We start from the raw sequence: 16,881 nt of genomic DNA, 5'->3' as shown, positions 1-16,881 counted from the left end.
ATTGCGGCAGATCCCAACTACATATAACACTCTATAATAACCAGCACAGGTTATATTTTGGGTTTTGTGTGAGGGATCTTAGATACTTGGAGACTCAGGCAGAAGTTGAACAAATAAGAAAGTTTTATTTAACAGAACAAAGTGGATAAAGCAAAGGATGTATCAAGAGGTAATGTTCTTTCAGAAAAGAGTTACTGCTAATTATACTAAATCTAATGGGTGTTAGAAGGTAGTAAATGCACAGCTTCTTTCAAACTCCAGTTGCTTAGCCAACCCCCCCCCCCCCCAATTTGCAAATCTACATTCTTCTTTGTTGAGGGCCTCCCACTGGAAGCATATCTGACACCGATGCTTTCAGTGTTATGGTACCAGTCGAAGACTTGTCTCCTTGTCTGTGCATTTTATGGCATGTTAGCTGCCACCATTGGGAATTGATGTTTATTTTAACTAAGTTCCAGTCTGCCCTGGTACCATTTGGGTTAGTGTCACCAAGTGTGTGGGAAGAATAGGCAGATGGTGTCAATGCATGCCCTTTACTGTCTCCTCTAATTCCTCTTTAGCTTGATTGCCTTCGTTCCAATTCACGTTCCATCCAATAATGAGGATGATGGTGCAGGTTCTCAATTGAGTTAACCTTGGCGTTAATACTTCACATTATTAAATTTCAGTCTCATCATGTCAATAAATCATTTATATGTGCATGTCTAATTAACTATCCAATCAGAAAAAAACAATGCTTCAAATTATTACAGTGTGTTTCATGAGAGAATCCAAAACCCACGTTGTGAATTTCAGCCATGTAGAGGGGCCTCCATCAGGTAGTTCAGGAATATTTGGGTGCCACAGATCAGCAGACCATCTGATTTACCCCAAGGTGAAATATATCAGTGGTGGGGCTCGCAAGAGTTTTTCAGAGGATATATATGGAGATTATCCCTTCATCTGATTCACTAACTGAAACACTAGGCATTTCCCACAATTATTTTAATTGTGCATTTTCATAAATAGAATTGCCCTAACTCTCCATTACCTTGAATTGAAAAGACTGTTCTTGAAATCCTATGGCCATCAGACTTAGAATTTTCGCTTGATAACTATCTCAACCATTCTATCTCCTTAAAGAAGAAGTGTCTTTATTTCATCTCCCTTATGCAACTCATCCAAAAGAGAATTATTGTACTCTAGGTTGATACCTTCAATTATTCACTAATGCTCAAACAGCATGCATTGCAACAAAGAAAGCCCTTTAATCACTCCCCACAGCATGGTAACATCACTTCTGTGGAACATAATGGTTTCTCCTTTAGTGATAGGCTATGTGATATTACTGCCAACTCCATTAGGGATTTTAGTCCTTGTTGTACATAATAAAAATCCTTTTTTAATTTTTATTGAGAGAGTGGTCCATTTGTACAATGAGTGAGTGAATGCTTTTAAGCAGATTTTTAAAAGGTTAAAACAGTTGTTCTGCATGAATATATGGTGTTTCTACCATTTGGTTCTGTGTTCTGAACAATTTTTTTGCCTGTCAGCAGGTTCCGGTGTTGATAGGCATTATAGATAAGGCTCCTGTTTTGCTAATGCTTTGCTCTTTTCCTGAGAGCAGTCTGTGACTGCATTCCCACTGGGGAAAATGGCAGCCATTTACTCAGGGGCATGAGTATGAATGTTGAAATGCTGCCTATTTATAGAGACAATTTGAATGCTTTCAGTACTATTTTATAACTTGCGCAAAACAGTAGCTGGTTTTTCTTTCTTTAAAAAAAATCAATAAGGCTTGGCAGCTAGAATGAAAGGTTGCATTTTAACACATGGGTAGATGGAATATTCAGGGGAATAAAAAGAGACGTGGGAACAACTAAGAGTTTCTGCTGGGCCAACAGGGCTTGGTAACAAATTGAATGCTTGTAAGGACGTTCAGTGGTTGCTCATGAGAAATCAGCCGAACGCAGAACTTCTAAAAACTAAGTTCTTTATTGTGCAGATATTTACAGTGGAGCAAAAGTTCAAACGTCCGTCTCATCCCTCCGCAGAGTCCGGGAATGAACCCTTCCGGTTCTTGGTCCAGCAAAAGAAGCGCGGGATTCTGAACCCCCGCCTCCCCCTTCCATGTCTTTCCTGTCTGCGAACTCGGGGCGCGGGAACCTGTCCCTGTTCCCCGCTTCCCCCTTGGTGCTCAGGCTCTGCAATCCTTTCACAGCCCCTGCGCCGACTTCCTGCCTCCAACTCCCCCTCCCCACTGGTGGAACGTTCGCTTCCTCCAGAGGAGGGGGATGACGAACTGGTGAACAAAGGGGGTGGTTCCCTGTACTGCAAACGATCCCGGGATGCTACCTGCCGCGGGGAGGGGGGTTTCCTGACAATGTTTCATTTGGAAAACTCAGGATCGGTTCCATAGGTCTCGTTGAGATTCTAAAAATGACGTCAGCAGGTAAGAAAAAATAAAGAACTTGATAGCTAATGAAAACAGTGATATAATCTCAAATATGAGTCAGTTCATGCTTTTGAAATGTGATGCTTTCAGACATGCTGAAAAGTGTTCTTGGGTCAAGGGCACCCTGCTTTTGTTCTGTATTCATTGCTGCATGCACGAGACCTGAGAACCAAACTAGACATGACTCAGGAAATTCATGAATAGCATCTCCAACTTTTTAAACTTAACCCAGAGGGCATCTTCAGAGTGAGGATAATTCAGATTAAGATAATTACATGGCAAGAATTGATCAGTGACCCCTTTTGGACATTTTTAAAGTGGGGGGTCTTATTCACTAATCCACTACACAACACTCTAGTATGGCTCTAAAAGGGGTCAAAAAGAGAACTAGAGTTTTTAAGAAGCAACAATACATTTGAGAATTTCAGAAATAAGTTGAGAGAGGACAGTATGCTGGCTGGCCCCCGAGAAGTACTATAGCTCCCATCAACCCCAGCAAGTATGGCCAGTGGCCAGTGATGATGGGGATTGTAGTTCAGCAACATCTGCAAGGCCAAAGGTTCCCACACATAGCTTAAAGGAATAACAGAAAGGAACGAGAGGATGATAAACAGCAGCTATAGATTTCCCTGAGGGGAAAATTGAGACAAGAGGGCCAAGTGATAGAATCGGGAGTGTTCTTAAAGAACAATTAGGTGAAACAAATTATTGTTATTATTATTATTATTATTAGTAGTAGTAGTAGTAGTAGTAGTAATTTGTACCCCACCCATCTGACTGGTTGGATAATCTGTAGGAGTAAAAAATAAAACTCCGGGAAGAAATGCTGTTGGTAAAGCCTTGTGCTGGGTGGGGGCAGGTTTAGTGAATTAAGGGTAGAAAAATTCCGGGTTTTCAGAGAAGAGGAGAGGGTTATACAAGAGAATATTGTTTATTATGAGAGAAGAGGAAAGGAGAATATTCACAAATAGTCTGGATAACCATTACAAGAGTATCATTTACATGACTGAGGTGTGGTTTCTGCAGCCTAGAAAGAAAATCTGTAGAGGAGAAAAACACGAACTGAAATGAAGTTACCACATTGCACAGGGTATAGGGATAGCCCCTTCCCTGAGAGCCAGTGTGGTGTAGTGGTTAGGAGCGGTAGACTCGTAATCTGGGGAACCGGGTTCGCGTCTCCACTCCCCCACATGCAGCTGCTGGGTGACCTTGGGCTAGTCACACTTCTCTGAAGGGAAAGGAGAATGTTAGCCGCTTTGAGACTCCTTCGGGTAGTGAAAAGCAGGATATCAAATCCAAACTCCTCTTCTTCTTCTTCTTCTTCTTCTTCTTCTTCTTCTTCTTCTTCTTCTTCTTCTTCCCTTACCCTGGTAAAAAAGGGGGGTAGATGTCTTCTTTTTCCAAGACACATCCTCTTTTTCATAGGTAGAGTCATCATAGCAATCCATAGCTAAAAGTCGGCAAATGTGTACTCATTTTTGCTCTTCAAAATATGGCAGCCCTAGGTTAGAGAAGTATGTCTGACCCTATCATTGTTTGTTTTTAGATAAGCAGTGAAACTTTTATCACAGTGGAGCTTTCAGGGTACTGCTTTTTTAATTGGTTACTTCTTTTAATATTTTCCCATAACTTCACTATTCTATAATATTTTACAGTTTATAAGGCACATTGGCAATCTACAGGAGGGATATAAATGCTAGAAATTTTTTAAACTGAATATTATTAAACCATCACATCACATTCTAAGTTAATGTGTTTGTACATGGGACATTAAAATATCCTCTAAATCAATATCTAATTCAAAAAGCAGAAGTTGCGATATCCATCTTACTCGTATGGACAGCACTGATCCTAGAATATGGAAAATTTACAAAGCTGTGATTTATTTTTAGCTCATAGGCCAAGTTAGGAATGTCTCAAAAGATTCATCCTTGAGTTATTACACACACACACACACACACACACACACACACACACACACATGTACGTATTCAAACTGGTCCAACATAGCTTTGTTAGAAGCTTGGATTAAAGGAATATAGATCAGTCAATTCACTATTTCTTGAAGCTCCTAACATCAGTTCATAGCCACTCATCTGGTTGTTTGTGGTGTACAAGAATCGCTTTAATGCGATTAGGCAGGGATGTTTTACAAAAGATAAGCTTTAGAAGGAAAAGCAGACGTGTTTTGAGCCATTTCTAAAGGAAGAGGGGGGAAAGTGACAAATACATTCAAAAAGAGCATGCCAGGCATAAGTTGAAAGAGGAGAGGGAAATTTATAATGTTTGATATGACAAGAGATCTTGCGCCTAACTACAAATTAAATTCATGATATGCCTAGGCTAGAATATAATAGGAAGGTGAAGATGAGCTAGACTTTTGAGAAATCTAAAAGTGGAAGCCAAAAGTTTCTCAGTTGAATGAAAGATGAAATTGTGGTTGTGTCCTCCTTAGCTTTGAAATCTATCCAACATTTGTTCTTGAATGAATGATGAACTCAGGTTCAGATGACAGACTCAGTCCAACAAACATCACCTGGAGGGCCATGTCTCTGGGTAAATGTGGTCCGTTACTAGTTGGATGAATAAACTGAAATCTACCTAAACAGTTACAAGTGCTTCATTGAGGCATAAAGTGACTGGCTTCTGACAGAACAGTAAAGGAATCGTTGGTATATTAGAAGTCATAGCATCATTTTATTTGCATGCATTTTCTATGCTGTTTTGTGTTCTGTTGCAGTAAATTTTGAAAGCATCTCTTTAAGTTTGGCAATTGGTGAGATTAGACAAGGCACCTGAGAACTTTTGTACTGGTGGCTAAAAAACAAAGTAAACTTTGTATTTCTTGTTTAGCTCCCACACAAACAGATCTGGTTGTGATTTCATATTTGTATGTTACTTTGAAATACATTGTGCTTTTCTCTAAATGGTTTCCTAACTTTTTCAGGTGCAGTGTTTTTAAAAGCTAAGTCAGATAATCAACTTCTCCTTAAAGTTTGAATTGCAGAATCAAAAGTGATTTAAGTATACAAGTCCTAGTGCCTGCAGCATAACCCTGATGACTTTTCTTGTTTTGCAGGAGTCCAATGTGCTGATTGCTGCTAACAGTCAGGGTACAATTAAGGTAAGTTAGTCTATGCTACTCAATTTTAAAGAAGCTGTGCCTGTGAATATTTTCTTTATCCTGAGCAAACTGTTTTGTATGATTGGCTTTTTGGACTGATGAAGCGTGTAGTGAAACCTGTAATATATTCGGAAAACAGGTCTTCTTTTGCCTACCTGTGTTATTCTCATCAGTGTGGTGGCTTTGATTCACCTTCCCATGATAGATGCATATATACAGCTTTGTGTTTCCAACACAAGACCCATTGAAGAACATTTCATCTAGTTCAGCTTTGATAAGCGGCTTTGAACATTTTTTATATTCTCCTATGTGCTACCCTCGGAATGCAGGTGGCGCTGTGGGTTAAACCACAGAGCCTAGGGCTTGCTGATCAGAAGGTCGGTGGTTCTAATCCCCGCGATGGGGTGAGCTCCCGTTGCTTGGTCCCAGCTCCTGCCCACCTAGCAGTTCGAAAGCACGTCAAAGTGCAAGTAGATAAATAGATACCGCTCCAGTGGGAAGGTAAACGGCGTTTCCGTGTGCTGCTCTGGTTCACCAGAAGCGGCTTTGTCATGCTGGCCACATGACCCGGAAGCTGTACACCGGCTCCCTTGGCCAGTAATGCGAGATGAGCGCCGCAACCCAAGAGTCAGACACGACTGGACCTAATGGTCATTGGCCCCTTTACCTTTTATGTGCTACCCTCACCGTTGTGGCGGCACTGGGTTGCCGTTCCGTGTTTGGACTCACACTACTTGTTGAACGGTTCATTAATCCAGTCTGTATAACATTTACTGGGCATGTCATTTGTTTAGATATATTTGTAGTTTTATCCATTCCGTGTTTACAGTATTTCCAGGTCTTGATTTGCACGTGGCATCTTAGTATGTTTGAATGGTTACTAGCCTATCTCTATTCTAGCTATTATTCCAGTAAATTTGGTTTTATATTTACTAGCCAGTTTGTGGTGGTGTTGTTTTGTTTTGTTTTGCTGTACTCAATTTTAAAGAACATTGGTAGCCACAAGGTAACTGAAAATTGGAAAACCCCATTCCTGCAGTTCTTCCTTACTCCAAGTGTTTATAATGTGAAATGATTTATTTACATCTGCTGTAGGCTAGGGGTGTGGGAATAGAGTGAGATTGGAGATCAAATATGCCTAAATAAGAAAAAGGTGTGGAGTGTAACAGTGTCCAGAAGGCCATTTAGGGCCTCTCAGAAAGCCAGTGAAACATGAGAAGACTGTTCCATTTCATGTGAGACTTTTTTTGATGGTCTCTGTGCAAATTGCACATGAAGAATGCTGCACCAACACAGCTAAGAACTCTGGAGCTTAGAGTTCTGGAAATGTGCTAGATACTCCCAGACCATCTGAGAAAATGACGACCCCACTCAGCAGCAGCACTTTGAACCTTGGCATCCCATTGCCTTGGTGAGCACTCTTGTGCCCTTTCTGGACTTGTTCGATCTCTTGTCTTTCCTCTTTCATTTAAATTGGAAACAAAAATTCAGAAGCTGACTCCATCTCTGTTACAGTGCATCTAGATACAATTTGAATAATTGAGCTGGTTAGCTGGGTAAATTATAAGACTAAAAGGAAATTGAGCTAAAAGCTAGGTTATTTCCCTGCTGATAATCTGTCTTTCTTCTGGCCAGCTACAAATCCCTAAAGTAGCTATGGAAAAGAAGCTCAGAGCTTGAAAACAACCTTGAATGGGGTTGCCCTAAGTGCTCCCTTTTTTATTCTTATTAAGCACCATTTAAATGATTCTTCGAGTTTCTCCCTTTATAGTCCACAAGGCTGTCACATATTTGCTGTGCAAATCTGTACTGGGAGATGGTCATCCAGCTTCAACTTGCTGGTTTGCAGTAATTATATTAAGCCTGAAGTCAGTACAGATTTTGGTGGGAGAGCTGGTTGTGAGCTTACCACCTGTCATTTCTAACATTCTTTAAAGGGAACCTTTGAAAGACTGAGATTGTAACATTCTACCCTATGTGCATTTTGTACATAGAAACACTTTCTGCCTTGTGCCAAAGGTTCCTTAAGCAATACCTTCATGTATTGCAGTACTAAATGACATGAGAATGAAAGGGAGTAGACCAGGGGTCACCAACCTATGGCCCGGGGGCCGGATAAGGCCTGAGGGACTCGTTTATTTGGCATTCGGAGGCCACCACACCACCACCCGCTCTTACCGGCACGGTGCGGCACGGGGACCCACTTAGCTTGTGCGCAAACGCTATTTCCGGTGCACATCTGGGTCGGAGGAGGCCTGTGCGCATGCGCACAAGCTGTTTCCAGTGCTCCTCCAACCCGGAGGTGCGCCAGAAATAGTGTGTGTGTGCACAATCATGTGGTATCGGGGTCTACCTCTGTTCATCCATTTTATCTGTGTCTTGTTAATAAAAATTGATTTTCTACCTGCCTCCCACTTAATGCATGCAGCCATGTAAGCAACAAATATGGTTGCCTGCACCACCTCAAATTTAGCCCTAAGCTAGAAGGTTGTTTGTGAATAAGGCAATAAAATGGTGTCTGCTTTTCCCTTATTAATTGTTTCCTACTTTTCTTTTAACCAGGTACTGGAGCTAGTATGAAAGATGTCCTCTCTCAAGGCTTTGAATACTTGATCCTGCTTTCATCGGGGATTCTCACTGGGGCACAAAAACGGCTCTTCCGTCTCAGAGTGATCACATTTTGGGGGGTTTGTTTTCATGTATGGGACACTCTTAGGACACTGTGGGAATCTGGGAAGCACCTGGGAATTCAGTACCACCAACATTAACTCCACAGACTTTGCTGCTGCTGGTTCTATTGCTTGTCTAATTTTTATGATGGGAGAGAGAGAGAGGCGGATTCTTTTAAATAAAAATGGATGCTGAAAAATGAATAGTCAAAAGTTCATTGAGCCACACATAGAAGCAGATGGCCCTCTGATGATAGACAATGGTGACAGGTTTGCCCTTGTGCCAGGATTTTTTCAAGGGCTGTGCTTTGGAGCCACCTTCTGGATCGCCACGTCTGTCCTTTTTTCTTTTCTTCCCCCACTCCCCATTCCCACGAAGCGGGGAAACGTCTGTTATCCTGACATGTGTCTTTCTAATTTGAGGCCATCAAGTATAAATTGGTTTAGTTGCTTTTGTTTTTGAAATGATTTATGAGTTGGGGCAAGTTTGCTTTTCCAAACGCTGAAGCCTACCAGAGCAGTCTGTTTAACAAAACATTAATTCCTCTATCCTGATGTGAGGGGACCACTTCTAAGGCCACTCAAGCAGCTCAGTCTCCAAGCCCACTTTCTGCAGGGCCACTTCTCTGGACTGCCAGCTAAATCAGGGTGCCATCAGTGGTGTGGACATGTGTTGTTTGGGAGCAGATTTGACACCATTATCTCCTTGACAGGCCACCAAACTGTCGGTGATGATTTTCTGTCCCTTCTGATCTGAATTATATTGAAATTCTTTAACTGGAGATGAAAGGCCACAAAGCCTGTCCACATACGGTCCAGTTTGTTCAACCCCTCCCTGCCACTAAACACCCCGTCCCCCATTTGTGTCACTTGTAGAAGCCAAGCATTCTGAATGTTGTAATATATTTTGGGGACAGGCTATGGTAGCCTTATTTTTTAATAACCATGCATACACTTAATTGTACAAGTGAAGAGAATGGGGAAATAAACTGTGATTTCAAATGTTCCATATTGTTAATTTGTCAGCCAAAAAAAATGAAGGCTTGTTTGTTTGGGGAGGGTGGTGGGGTTGGCATTTCGGAAGACTTCACACCCCTAAAAAATAGGGCTACATTGTTTTATAGTTGAATTAATTAATTAGTCGGCTTAATCAGAAGAAACTTTTAAAGGGTTTCCAGTTAATTGGGTAGCAGATTTTTCCAAACAATCTTTTTCATGTAAGCATTTATATATATAAAAAAAACTGCAGATGGCAAACATGAAAAGAGGCATTCACCTTTTCTCTCGCGTTGCATGGAATAAATCACACAAAGCCATGTGTGTATTCCCTGGAAAAAAAAGAAAAATATGCTTCTTGCTTAAGAAATGGAACTTTAATTGGTGGACAAATTGACCAAAACACATGATTTAATCTGATTGCCAATTTTATTTCCAGTTTCTTTAGCTGGATTGCAGTTCTGGTGAAAAGGGCATGGCAGCATGTGGACAGCATGCTGTACTGAAATCTCATTTCCTGGCCAGGAATCCAGAGAACCCCAACTTTCATTTAGAAACAAACGGGCTTTTTCTCATGGTCACGGCAGAGTTTTCTACATGTGATTTTCCACTCCATCTACCCACCCTTACTCAGAGGAGGAGAAGGCCACCTTCACGTCACGATATTGACCTGGCTTTCTGGGGGTAGAGGGGGATTTCCGTTTGGAACAAATAACTTCACATGATGTTAAGTTCAACGTGTCTTCCAGCATTTCTTTGGTATTTGTCACATACATGAAAGCATTACTTCCATGTAAACCACATGCTCAAATTGTGGTTACAGGGAACCAGGTAGAGGGCCTTCTCGGTAGTGGCACCCGCCCTGTGGAACGCCCTCCCACCAGATGTCAAAGAAATAAACAACTACCAGACCTTTAGAAGACATCTGAAGGCAGCCCTGTTTAGGGAGGCTTTTAATGTTTAATAGATTATTGCATTTTAATATTCTGTTGGAAGCCACCCAGAGTGGGCGGGGTATATTTATTATTATTATTATCATCATCATTGCTTACAAATAGCTGATTCAGTTTTTTCTCTCTTCAACCATGTGAACTTTTTTTTTTTTAATGAAAGCATCAGTTTTTATAATTCTGATTTAAAAAAAAATCCAGGAGTGGAAACTAGGGTGCTGTGTTGATGGTACTGCCATGGCCATCTTGACTGAACTATTGCAGCCTTGCAAAATGTGATAGCCTACCCATGACGCTACTCCCTTCTGTTGTTGCCATCGGTCACTTGGGGGGACTGCTTTTTCAATCTCTCTAGACATAGCAACATGGGAGAATCTCTGGCTGCCACTCCAAAGAGTTGGAAGAAGTGAAAGATTAACCAAGGACAGAGAACACTATGGTATTCTTTCCAACTGAAAGCGTGCTATCATTTATTTATTTCGTTACATTTATATACTCCCCTTCCTCCAAGGAGCCCAAGGGGTGGTGTACAGGGTTATCGCCCCCATTTCGCCCTCAAAACAACTGTGTAAGACAAGTTAGGCTGAGAGTCTGTGATTGGCCCATGGTTCTCCAGCTTCATGCCTGAGTGGGGATTTGAACATGATTCGTCCTAGTCCAGTACACTAACAACTATTCCACTGTGCGTGATGCAGTAATGATAATGTAAGCAGGTAATGGGGGAGAGGCCGGTGGCCAAATGAGAGAGGTACAGCAACAATTAGATCTCATTTGAATACTCACTTATTCCTCATCACCTAATAATAATAATAATAATAATAATAATAATAATTTATTATTTATACCCCGCCAATCTGGCTGGGTTTCCCCAGCCACTCTGGGCGGCTTCCAACAGAATGTTAAAATACAATAATCTATTAAACATTAAAAGCTTCCCTAAACAGGTGTCTCCTAAAAGTCCGGTAGTTGGTTTCCACTTTGACATCTGGTGGGAGGGTGTTCCACATGGTGGGTGCCACTACCGAGAAGGCCCTCTGCCTGGTTCCCCGTAACTTGGCTTCTCATAGCGAGGGAACTGCCAGAAGGCCCTCGGCGCTGGACCTCAGTGTCCGGGCAGAACGATGGGGGTGGAGACGCTCCTTCAGGTATACTGGACCGAGGCCGTTTAGAGCTTTAAAGGTCAGCACCAACACTTTGAATTGTGCTCAGAAACGTACTGGGAGCCAATGTACCGTATTTTTTGCTCCATAAGACGCACTTTTTTCCTCCTGAAAAGTAAGGGGAAATACCTGTGCGTCTTATGGAGCGAATGATGGTCCCTGGAGCTGAATTGCCCAGGGGCCAAAAGCAGATTGTGCTTTTTATTTTACAAAGAGAAAGGGGAGTGTTGAAAGGACCCCGCTCAGCAGCTGATCAGCAAGAGATCGGGAGAGAGATAAGAGTCCCGGCTCCCTTTCAGCCACGCCCTCCTTTGTTGAATGTGCTGCAGAGGGAGGTTGTTTGTTTCCCCAGGACATGTGACTGGCTGATTAGATTATCTGTCTGCAAACAGTAGAAATGGCTCCCTTTCCTTAAGATGTTTTTCAGAAATGTGAGTTAAACCCCATAAAAATGGGGCTTTTCCTCTTTGCTTTTCCCCCTTTGCAAAAGGAGCTTTGCTTTTCCCCCTTTGCAAAAAAAGCTGCAAAACCTTTAGCTGATCCTAAAAAAAAAAACAAAAAACCAGGGCTTTTCCCTTTGCAAAAAAGCTGCAAAACCTTTAGCTGATCCTCAAAAAACAAAAATAAAATAAAACCCAGGGCTTTTCCCTTTGCAAAAAAGCTGCAAAACCTTTAGCTGATCCAAAAAAAGGCCTTTTGCCTTTGCAAAAACAGCTGCAAAACTTTTAGCTGATCCTTAAAAAAAAACCAAAAAAAAAAAAAAACACCCAGGGCTTTTAGAGGAGGAAAACCAGAAAAATATTTTTTTCCTTGTTTCCTCCTCTAAAAATGAGGTGCGCCCTATGGTCCGGTGCGTCCAATGGAGCGAAAAATACGGTAGGTCTTTCAAGACCGGTGTTATGTGGTCTTGGCGGCCGCTCCCAGTCACCAGTCTAGCTGCCACATTCTGGATTAGTTGTAGTTTCCGGGTCACCTTCAAAGGTAGCCCTACGTAGAGTGCATTGCAGTAGTCCAAGCGGGAGATAACTAGAGCATGCACCACTCTGGCGAGACAGTCTGCAGGCAGGGAGGGTCTCAGCCTGCGTACCAGATGGAGCTGGTAGACAGCTGCCCTGGACACAGAATTAACCTGCGCTTCCATGGACAGCTGTGAGTCCAAAATGACTCCCAGGCTGCGCACCTGGTCCTTCAGGGGCACAGTTACCCCATTCAGGACCAGGGAGTCCTCCACACCTGCCTGCCTCCTGTCCCCCAAGAACAGTACTTCTGTCTTGTCAGGATTCAACCTCAATCTGTTAGCCGCCATCCATCCTCCAACCGCCTCCAGACACTTACACAGGACCTTCACCGCCTTCACTAGTTCTGATTTAAAAGAGAGGTAGAGCTGGGTATCATCCGCATACTGATGAACCCATACAATATACAGCCCAAACCCCCCGATGATCTCTCCCAGTGGCTGCATATAGATGTTGAAAAGCATGGGGGAGAGGACAGAACCCTCAGGCACCCCACAAGTGAGAGCCCAGGGGTCTGAACACTCACCCCCCACCACGACTTTGTGAACACGGCCCAGGAGGAAGGAGCGGAACCACTGTATAACAGTGCCCCTAATGATACTTAGTTGCAGTGTTCATAGCTTCCAGACTGGGACAAGGGTTAGATCTTGATTTGAACATGTGTAATGGAATGAATGAAAATTGCTTGTCTTTTTAATGCTTTTGCTCCCCCACATCTTATGAGGAAAGATGATTCTCAAGACCACCTTGACCCAGATGACATTTAACACCCTTTGCATTTCTCAGTTTTTCTGGGTTTCGGTATGAGGTGTGACCATCCATGTATGAACTTGAAATTAAGAAATACATTTAGATGATCAGCAAAGGAAAGCCCGTTCACAAGGAAGAAATTCTAATTTCAGAGTTGCCTTCAAGGTTCAATTAGCCAAGCAATGGGTGTCAGTCTGGAAGGAAACATCTCATTCTTTACACTGTTTCTCCATGGTAGTCCTTTGAAATGGCACCAGATTTCAGAATTTTCTAGCATATCGATTCCAGCAGTCTGGAAAATGTGGATGATTAGTGCATCAGACATCTTGTAATCTGAAAACCACCAGCTCTACAGACTGAGTTGCAGAATAGTAAAATAGCAATTACTCGTTAAAGCAGTTGTGTGGATATTCAAGAAAACTTCACCAAGCACAAATTCAGCCATCTGCTATATGGTACTAGCACTCGGCAAAATAGCAATTCAAATCTTTCAGTTTCTTGCCACCTTTTGTGACTTGGAATCATAGAATCATAGAGTTGGAAGAGACCACAAAGGCCATCCAGTCCAACCCCCTGCCAAGCAGGAAACACCATCAAAGCATTCCTGACAGATGGCTGTCAAGCCTCTGCTTAAAGACCTCCAAAGAAGGAGACTCCACCACACTCCTTGGCAGCAAATTCCACTGTCAAACAGCTCTTACTGTCAGGAAGTTCTTCCTAATGTTTAGGTGGAATCTTCTTTATTGTGGTTTGAATCCACTGCCCCGTGTCCGCTTCTCTGGAGCAGCAGAAAACAACCTTTCTCCCTCCTCTACATGACATCCTTTTATATATTTGAACATGGGTATCATATCACCCCTTAACCTTTTCTTCTCCAGGCTAAACATACCCAGCTCCCTAAGCCGTTCCTCATAAGGCATCGTTTCCAGGCCTTTGACCATTTTGGTTGTCCTCCTCTGGACACGTTCCAGCTTGTCAGTATCCTTCTTGAACTGTGGTGCCCAGAACTGGACACAGTATTCCAGGTGAGGTCTCACCAGAGCGGAATACAGTGGTACTATTACCTCCCTTGATCTAGACGCTATACTCCTATTGATGCAGCCCAGAACTGCATTGGCTTTTTTAGCTGCTGCATCACACTGTTGACTCGTGTCAAGTTTGTGGTCTACCAAGACTTTTCTCACCTCTCTCTTTTTCTCCTTCATGACTTTAGATGCCAGCCTTAAGCCATCTTCAATGGGCAAAGCAGTCTCAGTGTGGAGACTTGACCATCATTGCTCTGCTCCAGTTTTCTGCAACTTACTTTTGCCAACGTGTTTCTATCCTTCCCATTTTTCCTCAACAAGCTTTCCACTGGGAGCATAACAATGTGTGCTTCTTGGCTCTCATAGTAGTAAATTTCCGTGTTTGTGCGTGTGATAAGCTCGCAATTGTTTCTCCAGCTCTGCAACATCTTTATCTTTGCACCGCTAGTGTCTTTATTTAATTCTCAATTACTCTAACAAAACAGATACTGGAAGAAGATGAAAGCTATAGAGTGTGTTCTGAGGAAGCTCCTCAAATTAAAATTAAATGGGAAGCTGCTTTAATTTCTAATACATTTCTGTTCTCTGTCAAGCTACATGCAAATTTCAGTGCCTGGTTGTAATTAGAAGTGCAGCGCTCCCTGAGCAAAGTGACAACTTTTTCTTTTAAGAAGTGGCAAGTCTTCATCTGCATTCCCTTTTAATTCCCTTTCCTTTTAGGTGCAATCAATGTATTGTTGCAAACCACCCCAATCTCCGAGAGATGCAAGATTTCAGGGGTCCCAGGCCCTTCCCCAGGGTTTGGTTTCCTCGGAATGAGGGACAGCGGAGACTCCGGGGTCTTCATGATCTGTGGCTTATTGGCACATAGCCTATGATGGAAGGGCTCACAGCCCTAACACCCCATGGAGGTATTAGAATCATAGAATCATAGAGTTGGAAGAGACCACAAGGGCCATCCAGTCCAACCCCCTGCCAAGCAGGAAACACCATCAAAGCATTCCTGACAGATGGCTGTCAAGCCTCCGCTTAAAGACCTCCAAAGAAGGAGACTCCACCACACTTCTTGGCAGCAAATTCCACTGCCGAACAGCTCTTACTGTCAGGAAGTTCTTCCTAATGTTTAGGTGGAATCTTCTTTCTTGCAGTTTGAATCCATTGCCCCGTGTCCACTTCTCTGGAGCAGCAGAAAACAACCTTTCTCCCTCCTCTATATGACAGCCTTTTATATATTTGAACATGGCTATCATATCACCCTTTAACCTTCTCTTCTCCAGGCTAAACATACCCAGCTCCCTAAGCCGTTCCTCATAAGGCATTGTTTCCAGGCCTTTGACCATTTTGGTTGCCCTCTTCTGGACACGTTCCAGCTTGTCAGTATCCTCCTTGAACTGTGGTGCCCAGAACTGGACACAGTATTCCAGGTCTTGCTTCTCCCGTAGCCACAACCTTGGATTCCAGCAGAAACCAAGCATGTCTTTCCCTCGCAGGCTTCAGCCTGACACCTGCTTCTAGCACACACCTCTCAAACCTAGCGTTTGGTCCTTCTAACTACCAGCCAGTTGAAGGAGGGGAGTCCACCCATTTCTTCTCTGGCACAGAGACATTTCCTTTGTTGCCTTAACAACCCATACGTAGGCCATTACCAAGACACTGGCCTGACTAGTCAAGCAATGGAATTGGAAGGGACTTGGGCAAACAGCCTAATCTCCAACCCCCCAATGCTTACAACGCTGTTATGTCACTAGAAATCATTCATTAATGCAGTTTTTGTGATAGGTTAAAGTGAGAGTTCTTTTAAGTTCCAGTTTTGTCTCATGATTATCTCTCTTGAGTAGCATCAGTTTTCTCTCATTTACAGGTGAAACTCGAAAAATTACAATATCGTGGAAAAGTCCATTTATGTAAGCAATTGTTTTCATTAGCTACTGGAGTTTAATATATGAGATAGACTCATGACATGCAAACGAGATATGTCAAGCCTTTGTTTGTTATAATTGTGATGATTATGGCGCACAACTGATGAAAACCCCAAAGTTGAAATTGTTAATTTGGGGTTCTCATCAGCTGTACGCCATAATCATCACATTATAACAAATAAAGTTTTGACGTATCTTGATTTGCATGTCATGAGTCTATCTCATATGTTAGTTTCACCTTTTAAGTTGAATTACTGAAAGAAACGAACCTTTCCACGATATTCTAATTTTTCGAGTTTCACCTGTATTTAGGTGCCGGTCCTCAGCTTGTTCTGTGTTTAAAGTTCACAATTTTTAAAAGGTGGCTTTCATTCTACTAGTGGTGCCAGCCAGCCTGAGAGTGAGTTGTCCTTTAAATTTAAAACACAGCTGCGTCAACTATTTTATTGCAAAAAATCCACTTTAAAAGCAGCATGTCTGTAGAAGAACAAGCTACAAAACTACCTTCATTGCTCTGATGCCATTCAGCAGCCTTCTGTTCCCAGCTTGGCATTACCACGTTTCTTCTTTGCCCCCATATTTGCTCACATGGCTGTAAAATCAGATTAGTTATTATGACCCATGTGATTCTGTAACATCATGAAGATTGTAACATCGCCAAAATTACTTGGACCACCACCAGAGTGGATTTGATTTAAATCACTAGTCAGTAATACTTGATTTAAAACATTTTTTTAACATAAAGACTCATTATTGCTGGTAAAAGCTTAATATTTACCACCAGATGAAGGTTTCATTTTTGGAATGATAAAATTAATAATAAACTTTCAGAGTAGTT

The 16,881-nt window shown here is 42.3% G+C and overlaps 1 protein-coding gene across 3 annotated transcripts in view; it reads left to right on the top strand.

The window, feature by feature from the left end:
- The window catches only part of COP1 (COP1 E3 ubiquitin ligase), a 101,745-nt gene extending 92,512 nt beyond the window's left edge, over positions 1–9,233 (top strand). For all 3 annotated transcript variants that reach the window (XM_033151260.1, XM_033151262.1, XM_033151263.1), the window contains 2 exons: positions 5,514–5,558; positions 8,121–9,233. In XM_033151260.1, the coding sequence (XP_033007151.1) occupies positions 5,514–5,558; positions 8,121–8,138 (63 nt within the window). In that variant the 3' untranslated portion in view covers positions 8,139–9,233. The remainder of the gene's footprint in view (positions 1–5,513; positions 5,559–8,120) is intronic.
- The last annotated feature ends 7,648 nt before the right edge of the window (positions 9,234–16,881 follow it).

Source organism: Lacerta agilis, chromosome 6 (genome assembly GCF_009819535.1).
Source record: "Lacerta agilis isolate rLacAgi1 chromosome 6, rLacAgi1.pri, whole genome shotgun sequence".
Taxonomy (NCBI): domain Eukaryota; kingdom Metazoa; phylum Chordata; class Lepidosauria; order Squamata; family Lacertidae; genus Lacerta; species Lacerta agilis.
Note: the sequence above shows the minus strand (reverse complement) of the source record. Positions and strands in the feature narration are given on the sequence as shown.